At 66.2% G+C, this 23,668-nt stretch overlaps 1 protein-coding gene across 1 annotated transcript; it reads left to right on the plus strand.

Annotated features, from left to right (window-relative positions):
- The first annotated feature begins 2,477 nt into the window (after nt 1–2,477).
- SYT3 (synaptotagmin 3) lies at nt 2,478–21,546 on the plus strand. Its single transcript, XM_089770167.1, has 10 exons — nt 2,478–2,611; nt 6,736–7,124; nt 7,949–8,115; nt 12,722–13,094; nt 13,324–13,876; nt 17,362–17,482; nt 18,434–18,605; nt 19,439–19,568; nt 19,748–19,854; nt 20,529–21,546. The coding sequence occupies exons 3-9, from the start codon at nt 7,962–7,964 to the stop codon at nt 19,829–19,831; spliced, it is 1,587 nt and encodes a 528-aa protein (XP_089626293.1). The 5' UTR covers nt 2,478–2,611; nt 6,736–7,124; nt 7,949–7,961; the 3' UTR covers nt 19,832–19,854; nt 20,529–21,546.
- The last annotated feature ends 2,122 nt before the right edge of the window (nt 21,547–23,668 follow it).

Raw genomic sequence — 23,668 nt, forward strand, 5'->3', positions numbered from 1 at the left:
GAGGTTGCGGCCACCTCTGGGGTGGGGCGTAGGCGAGGGAGTGGGATCTGGGCAGGGGAGGGGAGGGGGGGAAGAGGCAGGGACTGGGGCTGCCACCTGCCCTGAGCCCCCCAAGTCTCCTGCCCCTACCCCTGCCCAACTCCCTGCTCCCCCCCTTGACCCTGGTCCCCCCAATCCACTGGTCAGGTTGCCTGGCGCAGCCCTGGGGAAAAGATGCTGAATAGGCCCATTGCCACGGAGACCGTTTCCATGGAGACGGCCAGTCCTCACCCCCCTGCTGCCAGTCTTCCTGGAGGAGCTGTGGGCTGCATTGGAGGGGGGGTGCAGGGAAGGTGGGGACCGGGGAGTGGGAAGGGGGCAGGAGCCAGGACTCCTGGGTTCTCTGGCTGCTGGGTTGGAGCTGAGCCTGCACCCAGCAGCCCCCCGCCTCGTGCGTGCACCAGAGCCCCAGGGCCGGGTAATTGCTCTTTCTCATGGCCGCTGCCCCCTCAGGCCCGGCTGTCACTTGGCATCAGCGCCCGGCGCGGAGACGGAGACGGGCAGGGAGCTGCCAGGCCGGCGTCTCCCCACTCGGCCACATGGCTGCCTCGCACGCAGGGACTCGCCCCCCCCCCCGTGTATTCACGGGGACTCACACGCTTGCCTCCCCCCTGTGTGCTGCCCAGACCCCCCTTTTCCTGTGACCTCCCCTCTCTGCTCGGCTCCTGTAACACCCAACCCCCTTGGCCCTCTCCACACGCAGCCTGGCTCCCCTCACAACTTGTCTGTGCTCCCTGCGCTGCCCCATCCCGCTCTGGCCTGTGGGGTGCAGGAGGGGGCGAAAGCTTGTGCCCCCCCAGCTCCCTGCCTCCCCCCACCTTTTGCAGCAGCACCCAGCGGTGTGCAGGTCCATGCACAGGGATGTCTTTCACACCGTCCTGACGCTACAGCCGTGCAAATCAATTGTGCGAGGGTGGGTGTGATTGTGAGCACACAAACCTGTCCTCGGCCCTGGTGGGGCCAAACTCCCCCCCCTTCACCCTGCCTGGCTCCAGGGCCCAGCCTAACAGCCGTGGCCCCTGCAGCCCCTCGCCGACACTAGCCCCATGGTGCACGCCCTGGTGCACGGAGCCCCTGTGTCTGGTGGCAAGCAGGCCGGGTGGGGATGGAAGGGCAGAGAAACACCCCACCCGGCCACTCCAGGGATTTTGTCCTCCAGTCATGGCCCCCGTGGCTCCGACGTGGCGACTGGCGGGTTCCCCACGGGTGGGCGTGTGCCAGCGGCAGGGGGACCCATGACCTTGCACACGTGTGTGTGTGTGTGTGCGCGCGTAACCGATAGCAGCCAGGTCTCTCTCCCCAAGCCTGGCCAGCATCACCCCTCCCCACTGCAGACCCCTCGCCCAACATGCAGCTGCCTCTGGGGGTGGGGGCTGAGTACATGGGGACCCCCTGGCCAGGCAGTGATGCGGCCTCTCTGGGGTGTAGAGGTGGGGGGGTAAGTGGGGACCCCTGGCCAGACAGTGCTGCGGCCTCTCTGGGGTGTGGGGGTAAGTGGGGACCCCTGGCCAGGCAGTGATGCGGCCTCTCTGGGGTGTGGGGGTGGGGGGGTAAGTGGGGACCCCTGGCCAGGCAGTGCTGCGGCCTCTCTGGGGTGTGGGGGTGGGGGGGTAAGTGGGGACCCCCATGCCAGGCAGTGATGCGGCCTCTCTGGGGTGTGGGGGTGGGGGGGTACGTGGGGACCCCCTGGCCAGGCAGTGATGCGGCCTCTCTGGGATGTGGGGGTGGGGGGGTACGTGGGGACCCCCATGCCAGGCAGTGCTGCGGCCTCTCTGGGGTGGGGGTAGGGGTGGGGGGGTACGTGAGGACCCCCTGGCCAGGCAGTGCTGCGGCCTCTCTGAGGTGGGGGGGGGGGGGTAAGTGGGGACCCCTGGCCAGGCAGTGCTGCGGCCTCTCTGGGGTGTGGGGGTGGGGGGGTAAGTGGGGACCCCCATGCCAGGCAGTGATGCGGCCTCTCTGGGGTGGGGGGGTGGGGGGGTAAGTGGGGACCCCCATGCCAGGCAGTGATGCGGCCTCTCTGGGGTGTAGGGGTGGGGGGGTAAGTGGGGACCCCCATGCCAGGCAGTGATGCGGCCTCTCTGGGGTGTGGGGGTGGGGGGTACGTGGGGACCCCCATGCCAGGCAGTGCTGCGGCCTCTCTGGGGTGTGGGGGTGGGGGGGTACGTGGGGACCCCCATGCCAGGCAGTGCTGCGGCCTCTCTGGGGTGTGGGGGTGGGGGGGTAAGTGGGGACCCCCTGGCCAGGCAGTGCTGCGGCCTCTCTGAGGTGGGGGGGCTGGTTATGGGGGGACCCCTCGCTCCTCCCCCCACTCTGTGCGAGCCCCCCTGGTGCCCCCTGGCTGGCCAGGCCGGGGGGGGGGCGCTGCCTCGGCCTGGGGTCCCGCATCTCCCCGCGGGCCCCCCCCCTCCGCGCTTGGCGTCTCCGGCCGGGCGCGGGCTCCCCCTGGCGGCCGGCGCGGGCTCTGCGGGGGGGACCCGGCACCTGCTCGGCTCTGCGCGCCCGGGAGCGGGGGAGGCGCATCCGTCCCCGCGCAGCCGGCTCGGGTCGGGCGGCGGGGCTGGCGGCCCGGCAGGTAGGGAGCCGCCGAGGTGCGGGGGGCGCGCGGGGAGGGGGCTGCGGGGAGAGCTGGCTTGGCGGAGAGAGACGGTGGGTGCGGGGAGAGGGGTGCATTGGGGGTGCCGGTGCAGGGGGAGGATATGGGGGGTGCGGGGAGAGGGGTGCATTGGGGGTGCCGGTGCAGGGGGCGGATTTGGGGGTGCGGGGAGAGGGGTGCATTGGGGTGCCCGTGCAGGGGGAGGAGTTGGGGGTGCGGGGAGGGGTGCATTGGGGGTGCCGGTGCAGGGGGAGGATTTGGGGGGTGCGGGGAGAGGGGTGCATTGGGGGTGCCGGTGCAGGGGGCGGATTTGGGGGTGCGGGGAGAGGGGTGCATTGGGGGGGCGGGTGCAGGGGGCGGATTTGGGGGGAGAGGGGTGCATTGGGGGTGCCGGTGCAGGGGGCGGATTTGGGGGTGCGGGGAGAGGGGTGCATTGGGGTGCCCGTGCAGGGGGAGGAGTTGGGGGTGCGGGGAGGGGTGCATTGGGGGTGCCGGTGCAGGGGGAGGATTTGGGGGGTGCGGGGAGAGGGGTGCATTGGGGGTGCCGGTGCAGGGGGCGGATTTGGGGGTGCGGGGAGAGGGGTGCATTGGGGGGGCGGGTGCAGGGGGCGGATTTGGGGGGAGAGGGGTGCATTGGGGGTGCCGGTGCAGGGGGCGGATTTGGGGGGTGCGGGGAGAGGGGTGCATTGGGGGTGCGGGTGCAGGGGGCGGATTTGGGGGAGAGGGGTGCATTGGGGGTGCCGGTGCAGGGGGCGGATTTGGGGGGTGCGGGGAGAGGGGTGCATTGGGGGTGCGGGTGCAGGGGGCGGATTTGGGGGGAGTGATGAGGGGGTGCATTGGAGATGCGGTTGCAGGGGGCAGATTTGGGGTGCAGGCAGAGGTGCATTGGAGGTGAGGATGCAGGGGGTGGATTTGGGGGATGCAGGGAGAGTGGTGAATTGGGGTGCAGGAGAGGTGGATTTGGGGGTGCAGAGAGGGAGGAGTTCGGGGTGCATGGAGGGGAACTGGGGGTACATGAAGGTGGGGATGCAAGAGGGGAGACTTGGGGGTGCATGGAAGGAGGAGGTGGGGTGCATGGAGGTGTAGGTGCTGGAGGGGTTTGGAGGCTGTAGGGGGGAGTTGGGGTTCAGGGATGGGAGTTGGGGGGTGCTCTGAAGTGGAGGGTGCAGGGAGCAGATTTGGGACAATTAGGGAGGAAGGAGATGGGGTGCATAGAGGTTGGGGGGTGCAGAAGGGGGAGGATTTCAGGGGTGCAGGGAGGGGATGGGGTGCAGGGTCTCTAGCTGATCGGGGTGCGAAGTGGTGGGTTGCGGGGGGCTGGATGTTCTTTAGCCCAGGGGTCGGACGCTGGGGTCTGGTGGGTCTGCAGCTGGCGGGGGGAGGAGAGGATGTGTGGGGGAGGGATGCAAGGTCTCCTAGTGCCCGGTGCACCCCCACTTTGTCCACAGCAATGGGGGGAGGGCGGAAGGGAAGCTCTGGGGGAAGGGAACGCTTGGAGGCTGCTGGCGGGGGGCTGTTGCACAGGAGTGGGGGGGCAGATGCACAGCAGTGGGGGGCTGCTGGAGCAGCTCCCGGCACAGCTGCGTGCAGGGGGCTTCCCCTGTCCCCCCCCCCAGCACAGGGTGTAATTAGGAGGCAGCCGCCTGTCAGCAGGGAGGGGGGGGCTGCTCGACTCAGACAAGGGAGCCGCCTCCCGGGCGGCTGTTGTGACAACACGACGCTAATGTGATTAGGAGCAAAACCGGAGCCAGCCCCGGACGTGAGTGTGCGAAAGCGCGAGTGTGCGCGAGTGTGCGACACCAGCGCCGCTCCGGCTGGCTGTCCGGGAGACAAAGGCTCTGTGTGTGTGGGGGGGGGGCTGCTCACGCTGGGTGTGCGAGAGAGCACTGGGGCAGGCGTGACACCGGGGCGGCGTGCGAGAGAGAGGGGGCGTGAGCATGCCATGGGCCCTGCTGCTCATGCTCTGCCGGGGGGGGGGCCTCCAGTGGCGTCCCCTCCAGAGAGCCCCCCCGTGGCGCTGCGGTGCGGCGTGTGGCTGCGATTGTGCGTGACACGCCCCGGGTGGGGGCAGCGCCCCCACACCCCGCTCCCACCCAGCGCTCTGCCGGCAGGGATCAAGGCCTGTTTGTGTGATGGGCTGGGGACGTGGGGAGGCCTGTTCAGGATGGAGGGAGGGGGAGGGGGCACAGAGCTGGTCGGGGGGGTTCCAAGACAGTGGGGCCCCCTGCTCTGACCCACTAGAGCCCCCTCCCCTCCGGGTGCCAGGACCCAGCCCCTCCCCCTCAAACACTGCAGCCCCGCCCCCCCGCCAGGGCCAGGGAGAGGACCCTGGCTGCCCCCTCCCCTCTTGGAGCACCCAGGAGTCCTGCTGCTCTGTCCAGAACCAGGCCTGGCTGCCTTACGCCAGCCCCCCCCCGACCCTCCGCATCTGAGACGCTCCCAGGCCTGCTTGTTTGGGAGTCGGTTCTGGGCCTGCTGCGTCCCCGTCCCGTGGTGGCTGGGAAGCAGCCCCCCCCCCTTCCTCCAGCCACCAGAGGATCTCCCGGGGGGGGGGGGGGGAATTCCAGCTCCTGGCAGCAACAAGCGACATATCGACCCGGCTTGGCTGGGTTTGCCACACGGGCAGCTCTGGTTACTGGAGCCGGGGCTGGCTGGGACCAGGGACTCCCGTGTCCTCCCCCGTCTCTGTCCCTCTGCGCCCCCCCCGGCAATCCCAAGGAGCCTCCTCAGGCTCAGGGTTCCCCACAGCGATGTCCCCCCCCCGGCTGGCGGCTGGTGTCAGACGCCTGCTCCCGGCTGCTGTGACCCCACGTGTCTGTTGCACCTTGTGTGTGTGTGTGGGCTCCTCTCCTTCCCCCGTGCGGCGCTGGTGCCGGTGACTCACCGGCGGGGGGGCCGCCGGGGCGGAGAAACCCCAGCCTGGGGCAGGGCCTGCACTCACGAGCCGGGCGCACGGGGAGCGGGTCTCGGGTTCACGCGCGGGTGCCCAGCCTGGCACGTTTTGCACCCGCGTCGCACCGGGCCCGGCCTGCCTCCGCACGGGCGCGTGTCAGCGTGGCTGAGCAGGGCCAGCTCCGGCCCAGCGTCCCAACACGATGTGACAGGCAGCAGCTGCCCGGCCTGGGCCCCAGGGGCAGGGGCGGGGGGAGGAGGGTGACATGTGCTGGCCAGGCTGCTCCAGGTCCTCTGCTGGGCCTGGCGCGTCTCTGCCCCCCCCAGCTCTGCCCCTCCTACGGCCCGTAAGGCCCCTCCGCCCGCCCAGGGCCCCGGAGGCAGCTCGCTGTGCATGGGGGGGGGGGGGGGGGGAGCCGCTGGCCTGGTACTTGGGTATTCAGGGCAGGCAAGAGCCCGAGCCGAGCCGAATGCGGCTGCAGCAGCGACACCTACGCTGGGACCTGGCAGGCCAGGCTGCTGCGACCGGGGGGTGGGAGTACGCCCGCCCCCGGCACACAGAGAGGGGCTACTCTCTGGAGAGGCAGGGACGGCACCCAGCCCTCCTCCTCCCGTGGGTCTGGCAGCGAGAGTCAGGGGAGAACCCAGGAGTCCCGGCTCCCTCCTGCTCTAACCACTAGCCCCCACTCCCCTCCTGGAGCTGGGGAGAGAACCCAGGAGTCCTGGCTGCCCCCCTGCTCTAACCACTAGCCCCCACTCCCCTCCTGGAGCTGGGGAGAGAACCCAGGAGTCCCGGCTCCCCCCTGCTCTAACCACTAGCCCCCACTCCCCTCCTGGAGCTGGGGAGAGAACCCAGGAGTCCTGGCTGCCCCCCTGCTCTAACCACTAGCCCCTACTTCCCTCCCGGAGCTGGGGAGAGAACCCAGGAGTCCTGGCTCCCAGCCCCCCTGCTGTAACCTACCAGGCCAGATGAGGGGTGGTGGATGGGGCTGAGGGGATACGGTGGAAGGGGAGGGGGGGTTTCTGAGGCTGGACGAAGGGGGGGAAGGTCGGGGAGGGGGGCAGGGCAGGAGGAAGTGGGTTTTGGAGATCATGAATAGTCTGGGGGAGTGGGGGAGGGGAGCTTCCTGGGGGCAGGGAGTGGGGCTGGGTCATGAGAGGAGGGGGCTGGGGTGCAGACACCTCCCTCTCATGAGCTCCTCCCCCCACAGGTGCCTGTGAATCGAGGGCCTTCCACCCCCACCCCACAGCTCCACCCAACACCCCCCCCAGGAGACGCCTGTCTGAGCCGCGCCCCCCGCCAATGGAAAGGCCTGGCCCCCCATCTCTCAGCTGGGCTCCTGACCCCCTGGCCCTGTGAGCTGCCCCCCCCCCTCGTGGAGCATGGCTGGGCTGTGCTGCTGATCCCGGAGCTGCCAGAAGGGGGCGCCCGCCAGGGCCGGGCCCCGGTGCCGCATGGCTTTGGCGGTGCCCGCCATGGGAGACCTGGGCGCCCGCACCCGTCCCGCGCAGACACCGGCTCGCCGGCACCGGTACTGACGCCCCAGCCAGCCCCCACACCGGCACCCCGAGCCGGCCGGAGACGGAGGCGGCTGAGCAGGTGAGTGGGGGCCGGGGGCGCAGATGGATAGGGGAGCATGGGGGAGCCCGTGGCGGGCGGCAGATGCGGGCGAAGGGGAGCTGGCCCATGCGACTGTGCGTGCACACGGGTCCACCAGCTGGTGCACAGCGGCGAGTGTGTGAGCCCATGCTGGTGTGTCAGTGCACAAGTCTTTGCACGTGGGCATAGCAGGTGCATGTGAGATTGCATGGCCCTGCGGGAGTAACCCTATGGGTATGCATGCCAGCCCACACTAGTATGTGGTAATGCACTTGTGTTTTTGTGGGCCTGCAAGTGTAAATGCACATCCGTTTGTGTGCGTGTGAATGTGCAAATGCATGCCTGTTTGTGTGCGTGTGAATGTGCAAATGCACGCCTGTTTGTGTGTGCGTGCATGTGCAAATGCACACTTGTTTGTATGCGTGTGCATGTGCAAATGCAAGTGCTTTTTGCGTAGATGTGCAAATGCACACCTGTTTGTGTGCACGTGCATGTGCAAACGCTCACTTGTTTGAGTGCATATTCCTGTGCAAATGCACGTTTGGCCCTAAGAGTGTAGATGTGCATGTGTGGTCATGTATGTGCAAAGGAGGCATATACTTGAGCAGGTGTACAAATGCACACGTGCTTGTGTGGATGTGCATGTGCAAAAAGTGCACACGTTTGCGTGGGTGTGCACACCAGAGTGCAGCAGGTGTGTGCACATGGCTCACCCGGTCTCTGCCCAGCGCAGGAGGACGCCCATGTGGGCACGCTGGCTGCTGGGGTGTGTTTAGGGAGGCGCCCCTCGGGCAGCTCACCGGCTCTCTCCCGGTGCTGGGCAGATGGTGCGGCACCATGTCAGGGGACTACGAGGAGGACGTGTGCCGCAGCGCCCTCACCCTGCTCAAGGAGCTCTGCTTCTCCCTGCGGGCGCTGGAGCAACATGAGAAATGCCTGGAATTCACCGACCTGCTGCGCAACCGTGGGCACCCCCCACCCACCGACTCGGGTAAGGGGCGGGCTCTGCTCCGGGGCGCGGGGTCACCTGTGTGTGGCAGCGAGTGCTGGGGTATTGTGGGGCACGTGGTCACGTCTACGTGTCAGCGAGAGCTGGGGTATTGTGGGGCACGTGGTCACCTCTACGTGTCAGCGAGTCCTGGGGTATTGTAGGGCACGTGGTCACCTCTACGTGTCAGCGAGTCCTGGGGTATTGTGGGGCACGTGGTCACCTCTACGTGTCAGCGAGTCCTGGGGTATTGTGGGGCACGTGGTCACCTCTACGTGTCAGCGAGTCCTGGGGTATTGTGGGGCACGTGGTCACCTCTACGTGTCAGCGAGTCCTGGGGTATTGTGGGGCACGTGGTCACCTCTACGTGTCAGCGAGTCCTGGGGTATTGTGGGGCACGTGGTCACCTCTACGTGTCAGCGAGTCCTGGGGTATTGTGGGGCACGTGGTCACCTCTACGTGTCAGCGAGTCCTGGGGTATTGTGGGGCACGTGGTCACCTCTACGTGTCAGCGAGTGCTGGGGTATTGTGGGGCACGTGGTCACCTCTACGTGTCAGCGAGTGCTGGGGTATTGTGGGGCACGTGGTCACCTCTACGTGTCAGCGAGTGCTGGGGTATTGTGGGGCACGTGGTCACCTCTACGTGTCAGCGAGTGCTGGGGTATTGTGGGGCACGTGGTCACCTCTACGTGTCAGCGAGTGCTGGGGTATTGTGGGGCACGTGGTCACCTCTACGTGTCAGCGAGTGCTGGGGTATTGTGGGGCACGTGGTCACCTCTACGTGTCAGCGAGTGCTGGGGTGTTGTGGGGCACGTGGTCACGTCTACGTGTCAGCGAATGCTGGGGTGTTGTGGGGCACGTGGTCACCTCTACGTGTCAGCGAGTGCTGGGGTATTGTGGGGCACGTGGTCACCTCTACGTGTCAGCGAGTGCTGGGGTATTGTGGGGCACGTGGTCACCTCTACGTGTCAGCGAGTCCTGGGGTATTGTGGGGCACGTGGTCACCTCTACGTGTCAGCAAGTGCTGGGGTATTGTGGGGCACGTGGTCACCTCTACGTGTCAGCGAGTGCTGGGGTATTGTGGGGCACGTGGTCACCTCTACGTGTCAGCGAGTGCTGGGGTATTGTGGGGCATGTGGTCACCTCTACGTGTCAGCGAGTGCTGGGGTATTGTGGGGCATGTGGTCACCTCTACGTGTCAGCGAGTGCTGGGGTATTGTGTGGGGAACATGGTCGATTGTGTCTCCATTGGTGCAATCTTGCGCAAAAGTGCCCACTTTTGCGCCAAAACTTGCTGCCTATCTACACTGGCGGGGAGTTCTTGCGCAAGAACACTGACGTTCTAATATATGAAATCAGGGCTTCTTGCGCAAGAACTGTGATGCTCCTGCTCAGGAATAAGCCCCCTTGCACAACTGTTCTTGCGCAAGAGGCCAGTGTAGACAGGCAACAAGAATTTCTTGCGCAAGAAAGCCCGATGGTTAAACTGGCCATCAGAGCTTTCTTCCGCAAGAGAGCGTCTAGACTGGCACGGATGCTCTTGCGCAAAGGCACATGCCAGTGTAGACGCTCTCTTCTGGAAGAGTTTTTGCACAAGAACTCTTCCGCAAAAGAGTTCTTGCGCAAAATCATGCCAATGTAGACATAGCCGTCATGTCTACGTGTCAGCGAGTGCTAGGGTATTGTGTGGGACATGGTCATGTCTACGTGTCAGCGAGTGCTAGGGTATTGTGTGGGACGTGGTCATGTCTACGTGTCAGCGAGTGCTAGGGTATTGTGTGGGACATGGTCATGTCTACGTGTCAGCGAGTGCTAGGGTATTGTGTGGGACGTGGTCATGTCTACATGTCAGGGAGTGCTAGGGTATTGTGTGGGACGTGGTCATGTCTACGTGTCAGCGAGTGCTAGGGTATTGTGTGGGACATGGTCATGTCTACGTGTCAGCGAGTGCTAGGGTATTGTGTGGGACGTGGTCATGTCTACGTGTCAGCGAGTGCTAGGGTATTGTGTGGGACGTGGTCATGTCTACGTGTCAGCCAGTGCTAGGGTATTGTGTGGGACGTGGTCATGTCTACGTGTCAGCCAGTGCTAGGGTATTGTGTGGGACATGGTCATGTCTATGTGTCAGCGAGTGCTAGGGTATTGTGTGGGACGTGGTCATGTCTACGTGTCAGCTAGTGCTAGGGTATTGTGTGGGACATGGTCATGTCTATGTGTCAGCGAGTGCTAGGGTATTGTGTGGGACGTGGTCATGTCTACGTGTCAGCGAGTGCTGAGTTATTGTGTGGGACATGGTCGCGTCTACGTGTCAGCGAGTACTGGGGTATTGTGCGGGGGATGTGGTCATGTCTACATTCTAGCAAGTGCTGGGGTATTGTGGGGGGACATGGTCATGTCTACGTGTCAGCGAGAGCTGGAGTATTGTGTGGGGAGTGTGGTCATGTCTACGTTCCAGCAAGTGCTGGGGTATTGTGGGGGACGTGGTCATGTCTACGTTCCGAGGAGTGCTGGAGTATTGTGGGGGGACATGGTAATGTCTACGTGTCAGCGAGTGCTAGGGTATTGTGGGGGATGTGGTCACCTCTACGCGTCAGCGAGTGCTGGAGTATTGTGCAGGGAATGTGGTCATGTCTACGTGTCAGCAAGTGCTGGAGCATTGTGGGGGATGTGGTTATGTCTATGTGTCAGTGAGTTCTGGGGTATTGTGCGGGGAACATGGGTATGCCTATGTTCCAGCGAGTGCTGGGGTATTATCGGGGAAGGTGGTCATGTCCAGCGATCGACAAGCTGCGATGAGAGCTACTCACCAGTCCCGTACCGCGCATGTGCGCAGCGCTGGTGAATGGGGCACACAGAGCGACTGACTGAAATCTACTCGCCATGGGTGAGTAGGAACAGCGGTGTGTCGAGGCCTGGTCATGTCTATGTGTCAGTGAGTGCTGGGGTATTGTGGGGGACATGGTCACATCTATATTCCAGGGAGTGGTGGGGTATTGTGACAGAGATGTGGTCATGTCTGTGTTCCAGGCAGCGATCAGATATTGTGCATGTGTGCATGGGGGTGTATGGTCATGTCTATGTTCCAAGGGCATTGGAATATTACCAGAGATGTGATTATGTCCGTGTTCCAAGAGAGTGTTGGGTGTCGTGAATGGGCGTGGTCGTGTCTACGTTTTAGGGAGTATTGCGATATTGTGGGGGGACGTGGTCACGTCCACGTTCCGGGGGGTGTTTGTGTATTGTAGCAGGATGTGGTTGTGTCTATATTCCAGGGGGCATTGGGGTATTGTAGGAAGTTGTGGTCATGTCTGTGTTCCTGGGACATTACAAGGACATGTGGTCATGTCTGTATTCCAGAAGGTGTTGGGATATTGTGCGTGGGGGGATGTGGTCATGTCTACATTCCAACAGAGATTGTAATATTACAAGGGACATGGTTATATCTACAGTCCAGGCAGTGATGGGCTGTTGTGGGAGGTCATGGTTATGTCTAGGTTTCAGGCGATGAGGTTATCCCAGGTGGATGTGGTCAGACCTACGTTCTAGAGTGTGCTAAGATATTATGTGGGGATGTGGTCGTGTCTACATTCCAGATGTCATTGGGACATTGTGTGTGCGTGTGTGGGGGATGTGATCGTATCCGTGTTCCAAGAGGGGTCAGAATATTACCGGGGACATGGTCATGTCTGCGTTGCAAGCAGCAGTGGGATATTACAGTAGGACACGTTCCAAGAGGTATAAAGGTATTAGAGGGGAAGTGGCCACGTTGACGTTACAGGCAGAGGTGGGATATTACAGTAGGACACGTTCCAAGAGGTATAAAGGTATTAGAGGGGAAGTGGCCACATCGACGTTACAGGCAGAGGTGGGATATTACAGGAGGACACGTTCCAAGAGGTATAAAGGTATTAGAGGGGAAGTGGCCACGTTGACGTTACAGGCAGAGGTGGGATATTACAGTAGGACACGTTCCAAGAGGTATAAAGGTATTAGAGGGGAAGTGGCCACGTCGACGTTACAGGCAGAGGTGGGATATTACAGGAGGACACGTTCCAAGAGGTATAAAGGTATTAGAGGGGAAGTGGCCACGTTGACGTTACAGGCAGAGGTGGGATATTACAGGAGGACACGTTCCAAGAGGTATAAAGGTATTAGAGGGGAAGTGGCCACGTTGATGTTACAGGCAGAGGTGGGATATTACAGTAGGACACGTTCCAGGAGGTATAAAGGTATTAGAGGGGAAGTGGCCACGTCGACATTACAGGCAGAGGTGGGATATTACAGATACGTTCCAAGAGGTATAAAGGTATTAGAGGGGAAGTGGCCACATCGACGTTACAGGCAGAGGTGGGATATTATAGACACATTCCAAGAGGTATGGCGCTATTAGAGAGCATGTGGCCACGTCTTTGTCCCCAGCGGTGGCTGGAGGCTGCTGGGGAACGTGGTTGTCCATGTTCCTGGCCGTGATGGGACACTGTGTGAGGGACGCAGTCCTGTCTTTGTGCCACGAGGCTTGGGGGGCGGAGGGGAGGGTGATGGGAAGATAGGGCCTCCAGCGTGCCTCTCCGTGTCCCCTCCTGCTGCTCACAGCTTCTGCCCCGCACAGACATCTCCGTCAGCCTGCTGTCCGTCATTGTCACCTTCTGCGGCATCGTGCTGCTGGGCGTCTCGCTCTTTGTTTCCTGGAAGCTATGCTGGATCCCCTGGCGGGATAAGGGGGCTGCGCCGGCGCCGCGCAAGGACCATGGCCACCTGCACCACTCACCCTTCGGTGACCTGCTGGTGGAGCGCGTCGAGCTGGGGCCTGAGATGCCCGAGCGCTCCTACCTCGACATGGACTCCTACCCCGAGGCCAGTCTCAAGCTGAGCCAGACCTCGCCCGACCTGCCGGTGGAAGGGCAGGGCGTGGCAAAGGAAGCCGGTGGCTTGCCCAATGCACACTCCCACCAGCAGGTGGCCACGTTGGTGCCCACGCCCAGGTGAGGCCAGGAAAGGACATGGCATGGGAGGGGGCAGCAAGGGGGAGTCTGTCTTGGGTGGCAGCGGAGTACCTGGGCCTGGCTGGGGGGACAGCCCTGGGCCTAGGAAGGTCATGGGAGGTGCTGCGGAGTGTGGGGACTCAGTGGGGTGTAGCTATGGGCCTGTCCCGGGGTGGGTTGACTCCCCCCATGGTCTCAGCGTGTTCTTCCCAACTTCCGCCGCCGGCAGGTACAACACCTTGCCGCGCCCCGTGACGCAGCAGCTGTCCAGCCCGGACGTGGGTGGCCACGGTGGCGAGGACAAGCCGGAGCAGGCTACTAGCATCGGGCAGATCAAACCGGAGCTGTACAAGCAGCGCCTGGGCGAGGCAGAGCACCGCAAGGCCGAAGCTCCCCCGTGCGGGCGCATCAGCTTCGCGCTGCGCTACGCCTACGCCTCCGAGCAGCTGGTGGTGAAGATCCTGCGGGCGCTGGACCTGCCGGCCAAGGACGCTAACGGCTTCTCTGATCCCTACGTCAAGATGTACCTGCTCCCGGACCGCAAGAAGAAGTTCCAGACCAAGGTGCATCGCAAGACGCTCAACCCCGTCTTCAACGAGACATTCAGCTTCAACGTCCCCTTTGCCGAGCTGCCCGGGCGCAAGCTGCACTTCAGCGTCTACGACTTCGACCGCTTCTCCCGCCACGACCTCATTGGGCAGGTGGTGCTGGACAACTTGCTGGAGATGGCGGAGCGGGATGACGAGACGCCCATCTGGAGGGATATCCTGGAGGCCAGCTCGGTGCGTGGGACCATGGGGCGGGAAAGGGTTGGGGGAGGGGTTGACCCCATCTCGGTTCAGCTGTGCTCTCCACTTCAACCCGACCTTAACTTAAGCCAACCCCCACCCAACTCAATGTTCAATCTGCCCAGTCTACATTCAACCCAACCCAACCAGAACTCAACCCAACCCCCACCCAACTCAACGTTCAATCTGCCCAGTCTATATTCAACCCAACCTGACCAGAACTCAACCCAACCCCCACCCAACTCAACGTTCAATCTGCCCAGTCTATATTCAACCCAACCTGACCAGAACTCAACCCAACCCCCACCCAACTCAACGTTCAATCTGCCCAGTCTATATTCAACCCAACCTGACCAGAACTCAACCCAATCCCCACCCAACTCAACGTTCAATCTGCCCAGTCTATATTCAACCCAACCTGACCAGAACTCAACCCAACCCCCACCCAACTCAACGTTCAATCTGCCCAGTCTATATTCAACCCAACCTGACCAGAACTCAACCCAAACCCTCTCAATTCAACTGAACCTTAAGACAACCCAATCCAAATTCAAGTCCAACTCACCCCGATCCAACCAAGACTCAACTTGGCTCCGCTCCGGTTCTCAACTCCAACCCAACCCGAGCCCTAACCCAAGCCAGACTTAACTCAGTTGCACTCCAAACTGAAGCCAGCTCAGCCTGGAACCAGGGTAAGGAAACGCGCATCTGGAGGGGCACCCTGCAGCCAGCTCGGTGCATGAGCCCCCGGGGAGATGGGGGACGTGGGCAACAGGGGAGACTGACGCAGCCCAACCTCCAGTCTGTGTCAGCTCAGTTCAACCCCATTCCCAAAGCTCCACCCCAGCCCAGCCCCAGGGCAGACCCACCAACTCAGTCCAACTTCCGTTCCTGCCCCACAGCCCCCAGCCAAACTCAGGCAGCCCAGGCCGGCTCCCCAGCCCAACCTGCGAGACCCACACCCGGCCGGTGAACGGGAGGGGAAGCCCAGAGCAGGACACCCCCGGGGCCAGTTGGGTTACAGCCCAGGGAGATGAGAGAGTCAATTCGGGGCTCATATGGGGGGATCCCAACCCACGGGTCGGATGCTGCCTTCAGAGTGTGTGTGGGGGGGTGTCAGCCTGGCGAGGGATGTAGGATCTAACTGACTCCATCCTGCCCCTCCCCCCAGCTCCTCCGACCCAATTCTGCTGCGATTTCCAGCCTGGGTGGTTTTGAATGTTTTAGCTGAATGTCTTGTTCATGACACTGACGAGTAATTAGAGCAGCCAGGTGGGTGTGCTCCCCTCCCCCGCCCAGCCCTGCCGGTGCCCCCGCCAGCCCAGGCCTGCCCCCCCAGCCCTGCCGGTGCCCCCTCCCTCCCGACCGCAGCCCCCGCCAGCCCAGGCCTGCCCCCCAGCCCTGCCGGTGCCCCCTCCCTCCCGACCGCAGCCCCCGCCAGCCCAGGCCTGCCCCCCCAGCCCTGCCGGTGCCCCCTCCCTCCCGACCGCAGCCCCCGCCAGCCCAGGCCTGCCCCCCCAGCCCTGCCGGTGCCCCCTCCCTCCCGACCGCAGCCCCCGCCAGCCCAGGCCTGCCCCCCCAGCCCTGCCGGTGCCCCCTCCCTCCTGACCGCAGCCCCCGCCAGCCCAGGCCTGCCCCCCCCAGCCCTGCCGGTGCCCCCTCCCTCCCGACCGCAGCCCCCGCCAGCCCAGGCCTGCCCCCCCAGCCCTGCCGGTGCCCCCTCCCTCCCGACCGCAGCCCCCGCCAGCCCAGGCCTGCCCCCCCAGCCCTGCCGGTGCCCCCTCCCTCCCGACCGCAGCCCCCGCCAGCCCAGGCCTGCCCCCCCAGCCCTGCCGGTGCCCCCTCCCTCCCGACCGCAGCCCCCGCCAGCCCAGGCCTGCCCCCCCAGCCCTGCCGGTGCCCCCTCCCTCCCGACCGCAGCCCCCGCCAGCCCAGGCCTGCCCCCCAGCCCTGCCGGTGCCCCCTCCCTCCCGACCGCAGCCCCCGCCAGCCCAGGCCTGCCCCCCAGCCCTGCCGGTGCCCCCTCCCTCCCGACCGCAGCCCCCGCCAGCCCAGGCCTGCCCCCCCAGCCCTGCCGGTGCCCCCTCCCTCCCGACCGCAGCCCCCGCCAGCCCAGGCCTGCCCCCCCAGCCCTGCCGGTGCCCCCTCCCTCCCGACCGCAGCCCCCGCCAGCCCAGGCCTGCCCCCCAGCCCTGCCGGTGCCCCCTCCCTCCCAACCCGCAGTCCCCCAACCCCGCTGGTGTCTCTCACCCCCAACCTGCAACCCCTGCCAGCCCAGCCCTGGGCTCCCGGGCCCCCCCCCCACTCCTGCCAGCCAGTGTGACGCCCCTTCTCCGGGGGGGGGCTGCAGGCCATGCTGCAGGGAACAGGCCCGGGGACTGTAGGGGGCGGGGTCCCAGCTCCCCCCGTTTGGATTCTGGGGCCGGACCGGGAGCTGCAGATGGATTTGGGGAGCGTGCGGGGGAGGGGAGATGGGGGGGCAGGCTCGGCTCCCGTGTGCTGGTTCAGGCCCTTCCCATGTGTGGGTCGCTCGGGCCGCTGCCCCCCGTCCTAGGGGTGACCCAGCTGGGGTGTGCAGCGCTGCAGGGAGCGCTCGGGGGACAGATGGACACAGGCCTCCTCTTCAGCCTCCCCCGCCCTTTCGCTCACCTGGAAATCAGCTGACTTCCAGTAGCTCAAACCCCAGGCAGCATCGCAATTGATGGCAATTGCATTTGATCCCCGAGGAGAGATGTGTGGGGCCGGGAGAAGAGCGGGGGGGGGGGGGGAAGGGCTGTAGGCTGGGAATGAGGGGTGCTGGCAGGGCTTGGGGGCTGCGGGTGGGAGTGGGAGTGGAGGGCACCGGCTGGACTGGGAGGCTGGGGGGCTGCGGGTGGGAGTGGGGGGCACCGGCTGAACTGGGGAGCTGGGGGGCTGCGGGTGGGAGTGGGGGCACCGGCAGGGCTGGGCTGGCAGGGGTTGCGGGCCGAGCTGGGGGGAAGGGCTGGGCTGGCAGGGGCTGAGGGGTGGGAGTGAGGGGCACCGGCTGGGCTGGGCTGGGGGGCTGGGCTGGCAAGGGCTGCAGGCAGAAATGGGGGGCGGGGCTGGGCTGGCAGGGGCTGTGGGGCGGGAGTGAGGGGCACCGGCTGGGCTGGGGGGCTGGGCTGGCAGGGGCTGAGGGGCGGGAGTGGGGGCACAGCTGGGCTGGGGGCTGCGGGTTGGCGCTGGGGGGCACCGCGTGGGGGTCACGCGACTCCGGGGAGCCGGCCGCGGTGTCTCGGCCGCGTTGCTCTCGCCGCCCATGCTGGGGGGGGCCGGTGGCCCGGCGCCAGGGACTGTAACACGCGGGCTGGGCTGGCGCCCGGGGCCAAGGGGCATTAATATTCATGGGCAGGAAATAGCTGCGGCCTGGTAAAGGGGCATGAAATATTCAGGCCGGGGAGGCGCTGGCGGGTGGGGCTCAGGGCCTGCCCCCTCTGACCTCCCTGTGCTCCCTGCAGGAGAAGGCCGACCTGGGGGAGGTGAACTTCTCCCTCTGTTACCTGCCCACCGCCGGCCGCCTGACTGTGACCATCATCCGGGCCTCCAACCTCAAAGCCATGGACCTGACGGGCTTCTCAGGTGGGGCTCAGTGGGTCTGAGCTGGGGGCGGGGTCAGAGGGGTGAGGGCTCGGGGGCGGGGCCAGAGGACTGAACTGGGGGCAGGGTCAGAGGGGTGAGGGCTCGGGGGCGGGGCCAGAGGACTGAGCTGGGGGCGGGGTCAGAGGGGTGAGGGCTCGGGGGCGGGGCCAGAGGACTGAGCTGGGGGCGGGGTCAGAGGGGTGAGGGCTCGGGGGCGGGGCCAGAGGACTGAACTGGGGGCGGGGTCAGAGGGGTGAGGGCTCGGGGGAGGGGTCAGAGGACTGAACTGGGGGCAGGGTCAGAGGGGTGAGGGCTCGGGGGAGGGGCCAGAGGACTGAGCTGGGGGCGGGGTCAGAGGGGTGAGGGCTCCGGGGGAGGGGCCAGAGGACTGAACTGGGGGTGGGGTCAGAGGGGTGAAGGCTCGGGGGCGGGGCCAGAGGACCGAGCTGGGGGCGGGGTCAGAGGGGTGAGGGGTGAGAGGACTGAGCTGGGGGCGGGGTCAGAGGGGTGAGGGCTCGGGGGGAGGGGTCAGAGGACCGAGCTGGGGGCGGGGTCAGAGGGGTGAGGGCTCGGGGGGAGGGGTCAGAGGACCGAGCTGGGGGGCGGGGTCAGAGGGCTGAGGGGTGAGAGGACTGAGCTGGGGGCGGGGTCAGAGGGGTGAGGGCTCGGGGGGAGGGGTCAGAGGACCGAGCTGGGGGGCGGGGTCAGAGGGCTGAGGGGTGAGAGGACTGAGCTGGGGGCGGGGTCAGAGGGGTGAGGGCTCGGGGGGAGGGGTCAGAGGACCGAGCTGGGGGCGGGGTCAGAGGGGCAGCGGGGGAGGGGAAGGAGGCAGTGGGGGGCTGGCTGGGATGGTTAGATGGGGTGCTACTGAGGGGGGAAGGCGATGAAGGGGTGGCGGTGGGGGGGGCTGTTCCGGACCAGAGGGCACAGAGCTGGGAACTGCCCCCCCAGACCCCTACGTCAAGGCCTCGCTGATGTGTGAGGGGCGGCGGCTGAAGAAGCGCAAGACGTCCATCAAGAAGAACACCCTGAACCCCAGCTACAACGAGGCGCTCGTCTTCGACATGCCGCACGAGAACGCCGAGCACGTCAGCCTCACCATCACCGTCATGGACTACGACTGGTGAGGGGCGCGGGCGGGGAGGGGGGCACCTTCCCCCTCTGGCTCTGGGAATGGGGGGTGGGGCTGTTGGCCTAGAATTGGGGGGCGGGCTGGGAGCCAAGGCTCCTGGTGCTGGGGCCTAGTGGTTAGAGCAGGGGGCTGGGAGTCGGGACTCCAGGGTTCTCTCCTGGTGCTGGGGCCTAGTGGTTAGAGCAGGGGCTGGGAGCCGGGACTCCGGGGTTCTCTCCCGGTGCTGGGGCCTAGTGGTTAGAGAAGGGGGCTGGGAGTCGGGACTCCAGGGTTCTCTCCCGGTGCTGGGGTCTAGTGGTTAGAGCAGGGGCTGGGAGCCGGGACTCCGGGGTTCTCTCCCGGTGCTGGGGTCTAGTGGTTAGAGCAGGGGCTGGGAGCCGGGACTCCGGGGTTCTCTCCCGGTGCTGGGGTCTAGTGGTTAGAGCAGGGGCTGGGAGCCGGGACTCCGGGGTTCTCTCCCGGTGCTGGGGCCTAGTGGTTAGAGAAGGGGGCTGGGAGTCGGGACTCCGGGGTTCTCTCCTGGTGCTGGGGCCTAGTGGTTAGAGCAGGGTCTGGGAGCCGGGACTCCGGGGTTCTCTCCTGGTGCTGGGGCCTAGTGGTTAGAGCAGGGTCTGGGAGCCGGGACTCCGGGGTTCTCTCCTGGTGCTGGGGTCTAGTGTTTAGAGCCTGGGGCTGGGAGCCGGGACTCCGGGGTTCTCTCCTGGTGCTGGGGCCTAGTGGTTAGAGCCTGGGGCTGGGAGCCGGGACTCCAGGGTTCTCCCCTGGCGCCAGGGCGGGCGCTGGGGGGCGGGCGGGGACCAGCACCGACCGGCCTGTCTCCCCAGCATCGGGCACAACGAGGTGATCGGGATGTGCCGCGTGGGCAGCGACGCGGAGGGGCCGGGCCGGGAGCACTGGGCCGAGATGCTGGCCAACCCCCGCAAACCCATCGAGCACTGGCACCAGCTGGTGGAGGTAATGGGGGAGATGGAGGGGGGCTGTGGGGCTGGGCAGGGGTGCACAAGGGGGCAGGAGGGCTTTGTGCTGTGGGACCAGGTGGGGGAGGGGCCTGGGAGATGGGACTGCGGGGGGCGGAGGGAGGGGCACTGGTGCCAGCTCTGACTTCTCCTCCCCCCCCCACTTACCCCCCCCAGGAGAAAACCCTGAACAGCTACATGTCCAAGAGTGTGCAGCGTGACAAGCCCAGCATCGTGGTGGAGGGTGTCCACTCGGACTAGGCCCCCCAGAACCCCCTCGGGCTGTGAGTATCTGGGGGGGCAGGGGCTGCGGGGGGAGGGGCAGGGGCTGCGGGCAGGAGGGAGGGGCCCCGACAGGGCTGGGGGTGGGAGGGAGAAGCCCCAGCAAGGTGGGAGGGGGTGCAGGGGCTGTAGGCAAGAGGGCGGGGCCCCAGCAGGCTGGGGGGGGCAGGGGCTGCAGGCAGGAGGGAGGGAGAAGCCCCAGCAAGGTGGGAGGGGGTGCAGGGGCTGTAGGCAAGAGGGCGGGGCCCCGGCAGGCTGGGGGGGGCAGGGGCTGCGGGCAGGAGGGAGGGGCCCCGGCAGGGCTGGGGGTGGGAGGGAGAAGCCCCAGCAAGGTGGGAGGGGGTGCAGGGGCTGTAGGCAAGAGGGCGGGGCCCCGGCAGGCTGGGGGGGGAGGGGGGGCAGGGGCTGCGGGCAGGAGGGAGGGGCCCCGGCAGGGCTGGGGGTGGGAGGGAGAAGCCCCAGCAAGGTGGGAGGGGGTGCAGGGGCTGTAGGCAAGAGGGCGGGGCCCCGGCAGGGCTGGGGGGGGCAGGGGCTGCGGGCAGGAGAGCAGGGGCCCCGGCAGGGCTGGGGGTGGGAGGGAGAAGCCCCGGCGGGGGGGGGGGGGGGGGGAGCGGGGGCTGCGGGTAGGAGTGAGGGGCCCGGCAGGGCTGAGCGGAGTCTCTCTCTCCCCCCCCAGGTTTGTGGCTGTGCTCCCTGGTTCTGGGCTGTTCTGCGTGTCCAGGGGGAGGTGCCATCCAGTTCTGTGTGTCAGTGGGGGGGCAGCGGTGGGGGGGGGGTGTCACCTTTTCTCAAAGCCATAGGAGAAGCCAGGACCAAGCTGTCTCCAAACACCCCCCCGGAGCCGGTTTGTGGCGGGGAGGGCACAGGCTGGGATCCCCCCTCTGTGCATGTTATCCAGTGGGGGGGGCCCCGCCCCTTGGGGGGGGGTCAGGATGTCGCTGTAGGCACACCCACGCACTGTGAACCCAGGTGTCCGGGGTCTGCACCCCCTTGCGGAGAGGAACCAGGACCCTTTGGCTGGCTCTTTCCACACCCCGTGTGCCCCCCGCTACCCCCCCGGTCTGTGCTGAGAGGAGCCCCCTGCACTGATGGACCCATCGGGGGGGCTGGGCTTCCTCTGGAATGGGAGTCACGCCCCCCCCCCCGAGGAGACTTCCTGCTTGAGCTAGACTGGGGGGGGAATGTGTGCGTCTCCCTTCCCCCCCACCTCCAAAACACGTCTCTTTGTTGTTTGCATGAACGTGATTCCCCCCCCCCCCCCGTGTGTGTGTGTGTGGGGAAGGCGGAGAACCCAGGCATCCGGGTGCCCCCCAAGAATGGGGGGGATAGTGGGGGCAGGGAATCCATCTCGGAGCATCCAGCTCATGTCTCCTGCCCCCCCCACGCACGTCTGTGCGTTTGTCCGTCCGCCTTTCTCCCTGTCCGTCCGTCCCCCGAGCAACCGTCCTGGGTCTTTGTTGTTAAGTGTTTCGGGGGGGGAAAAGCAACCCCCCTGCTCCCCCTGCTCCCCCCGGACCAAGTGGAAACCCCTCTGGAAAAGCCATAGACCCCCGCCCGCCCCCCCACGCCTGGGGCCAGGGCACCCGGCCTCCGGGGAAGGGAGCAGGCGCGGTTCTGTCCATACCATCTGCAATAGCATCACGGGAACTCGGATCTGCTGCTAACGTGACCTTAATAAACCTGGTGAGAGGTGACGGCTGGACCCTGGCGTCTCCCTGTCTCCCACGGGGGCCCCCAACTTCCATGGGGCCCTCTCTCCCCCACCCTGCCCCCTGCTGTCCCACCAGTCCTCGCTTGCAAAGGGCGCCCCCTGCCCCTCATCTGGCCCCAGCAGGGCACCTGTCCCCTGTGGGGGGGTGTCCCCCCCCCGGGATCCCAGCAGTGTGTGTATACGGAGGGTGGGGGAAGGGGGCCTGGGTTTGATCCACAGCCAGGGAGCTGCTGGCAGGTAAGTTACCCTGCTGGTGAGCGTTAAAGGGAGCGAAAGCAGGGCCCCCCGCCCCAGGGGGTTACTGCGGCCAGGTCCTGTCTTGAGGTGGGGGGGCCAGACCCAGTGACTTTTCATGGCCCCTTTCTGCCCCGGGTTTCTATGATTTTGTGCGCTGGCTCACGAGCCTGGTGCACCTCCCAGCGCACGGCTTCCTCGCACGAGGGCTCCCCTTGCACAGCCATGGGCCCTGGAGTGGGGGGCGGGGCCCAGGGCTGATTGTGCCGACTCACCCAGGAGCCGGCGGCAGCCTTGGGGGCCCAGCCAGGCCCCGCTTCCACCTTTGTCCTGGCCACCACCTGCCCTGGCTCAGGGTACAAAGGGCATCAGCCGGCATGTACATGGGGGGCGGCTGGAGCAGCCTCCTGCAGTGGGAGTCATGCCCCAAATCCCCATCCCCGCCTAGGGATTGGGGTAGTGCCCAGGGAAACTGAGGCACACACCCAGGGTTACTATAGGACAGTAGAGCTCACATGCACCAGAACATCCCCTGCAGCGGCGAGTCCCCCTGGAGGCTGAAGGGCAGGCCTAAGGACTCGGGGAGGCCACTGGCTTTCAGCCTGGCCTCGGGGTGCAGTGGCACCCGCCGGCAGCCTTTGGGGAGGGCCACGGCGGTGAGGCAGCGAGCGCCCCCCAGCTTGTCTAGGACCTCGTCCGGCCCAGGCCCGGGGGGGGGGGGGGGAGTCGGGGGCGGACACGGGGATGGCGCTGAGCTCTGATAGAACCAGATCGGCCCCGTCCTTGGGGAGCAACAGCTCCGGAGGGGCCCAAGGGGTGGGATCAGCCCTAGACCCAGCATGGCCTGTGCCTCTTCCCAGGCCCTGGGCTGCCTGCCCGTGGCTCTGAGCGGGGAGCAGCGATGGGGGGGGGGGGCGTCTCTACCCGGTGGGCAGGCAGGCGGGGGACACGGTGGGTCGGAGAACAGCGGCTCGGATCTCTGCCTGCTGGGCCGGGAGGGGGTGAGGTCCCAGCCAGGGGCCAGCCCCGGCTCTAGGGAACAGCCCCACCAGGGGGCCTCTCCCTGCCCCTCCCAGCGCCCACACCCGGCCAGACCCAACTCTCCCCGCCCCCATGGGGTCCATCGTACTGAAAGGGGCCCCCAGGGGCCGTGCACCGGGCTGGGGGCCTCCCTGCCCTGGAGTCACCTCGTTCAGCCGCCCGGCGACCTCAAAGGGGCCATCCCAGGCCACTCGCAGCTTGTGCCTCCGCCCAGGGCTAAGACCCGGCCCCTGGCCCCGGGCGCTGTGGGCCCATTCCCTGGCCCGGCCCAGGAGCGCAGTGAGCCAGCACGTCTTGCACCCCCGAATCCCCATCCGGGGAGGCCTTCCCCCCCATCTCTCAGCAAGTCCAGGGTCCCCTCCCCCTTCTCCCGTGCAGCAGCTGGACTCCGGGGCCCCCCTCTGAGAGCAAACGGCAGGAGGGGGACGGGCTCGTCCAGGCCTGCGGGTGCCGGTGCATGAAGGTGGGACGCCGAGTCGGGGTCCCCTGATCCTGCACCCCCGGAGCAGCCAGAACAGACTCCTCCCGCCAGTAGAACAGGGAGGGGCTATTGCTCCTCCAGGACACAGCGCAGACGGGACGTGGCTACAGGAGTCAGGGCCAGGCAGCCTCAGACCCCTTGGGGTTGGGGATCCATCGCCCCCCTAGACCTCCAGCCCCCAGTGTCGACTGACTCCTTCATGTTCCCCAGCCAGCCACTGCCCCTTCCCCTGGGAATCCCATTGCCCGCCCAGGCTGGGCCGAGGTGTCCGGGCCGCATGTGGGGGGGTCAGTGGGAATCCCACCTCCCAGCGTGGGAACCTGGGTCACAGCGCAGACAGCCCCCCACT

This window comes from Pelodiscus sinensis, chromosome 18 (genome assembly GCF_052426305.1).
Source record: "Pelodiscus sinensis isolate ZL-2025 chromosome 18, ASM5242630v1, whole genome shotgun sequence".
Lineage (NCBI taxonomy): Eukaryota > Metazoa > Chordata > Testudines > Trionychidae > Pelodiscus > Pelodiscus sinensis.

Bases quoted from the DNA above. Each gene is read 5' to 3' on its own strand.
- SYT3 (XM_089770167.1), top strand. From the start codon at position 7,962: ATGTCAGGGGACTACGAGGAGGACGTGTGCCGCAGCGCCCTCACCCTG. The intron at 13,877-17,361 runs GTGCGTGGGACC...TGCTCCCTGCAG, and splicing joins ATATCCTGGAGGCCAGCTCG to GAGAAGGCCGACCTGGGGGA. The intron at 17,483-18,433 runs GTGGGGCTCAGT...CTGCCCCCCCAG, and splicing joins GGACCTGACGGGCTTCTCAG to ACCCCTACGTCAAGGCCTCG.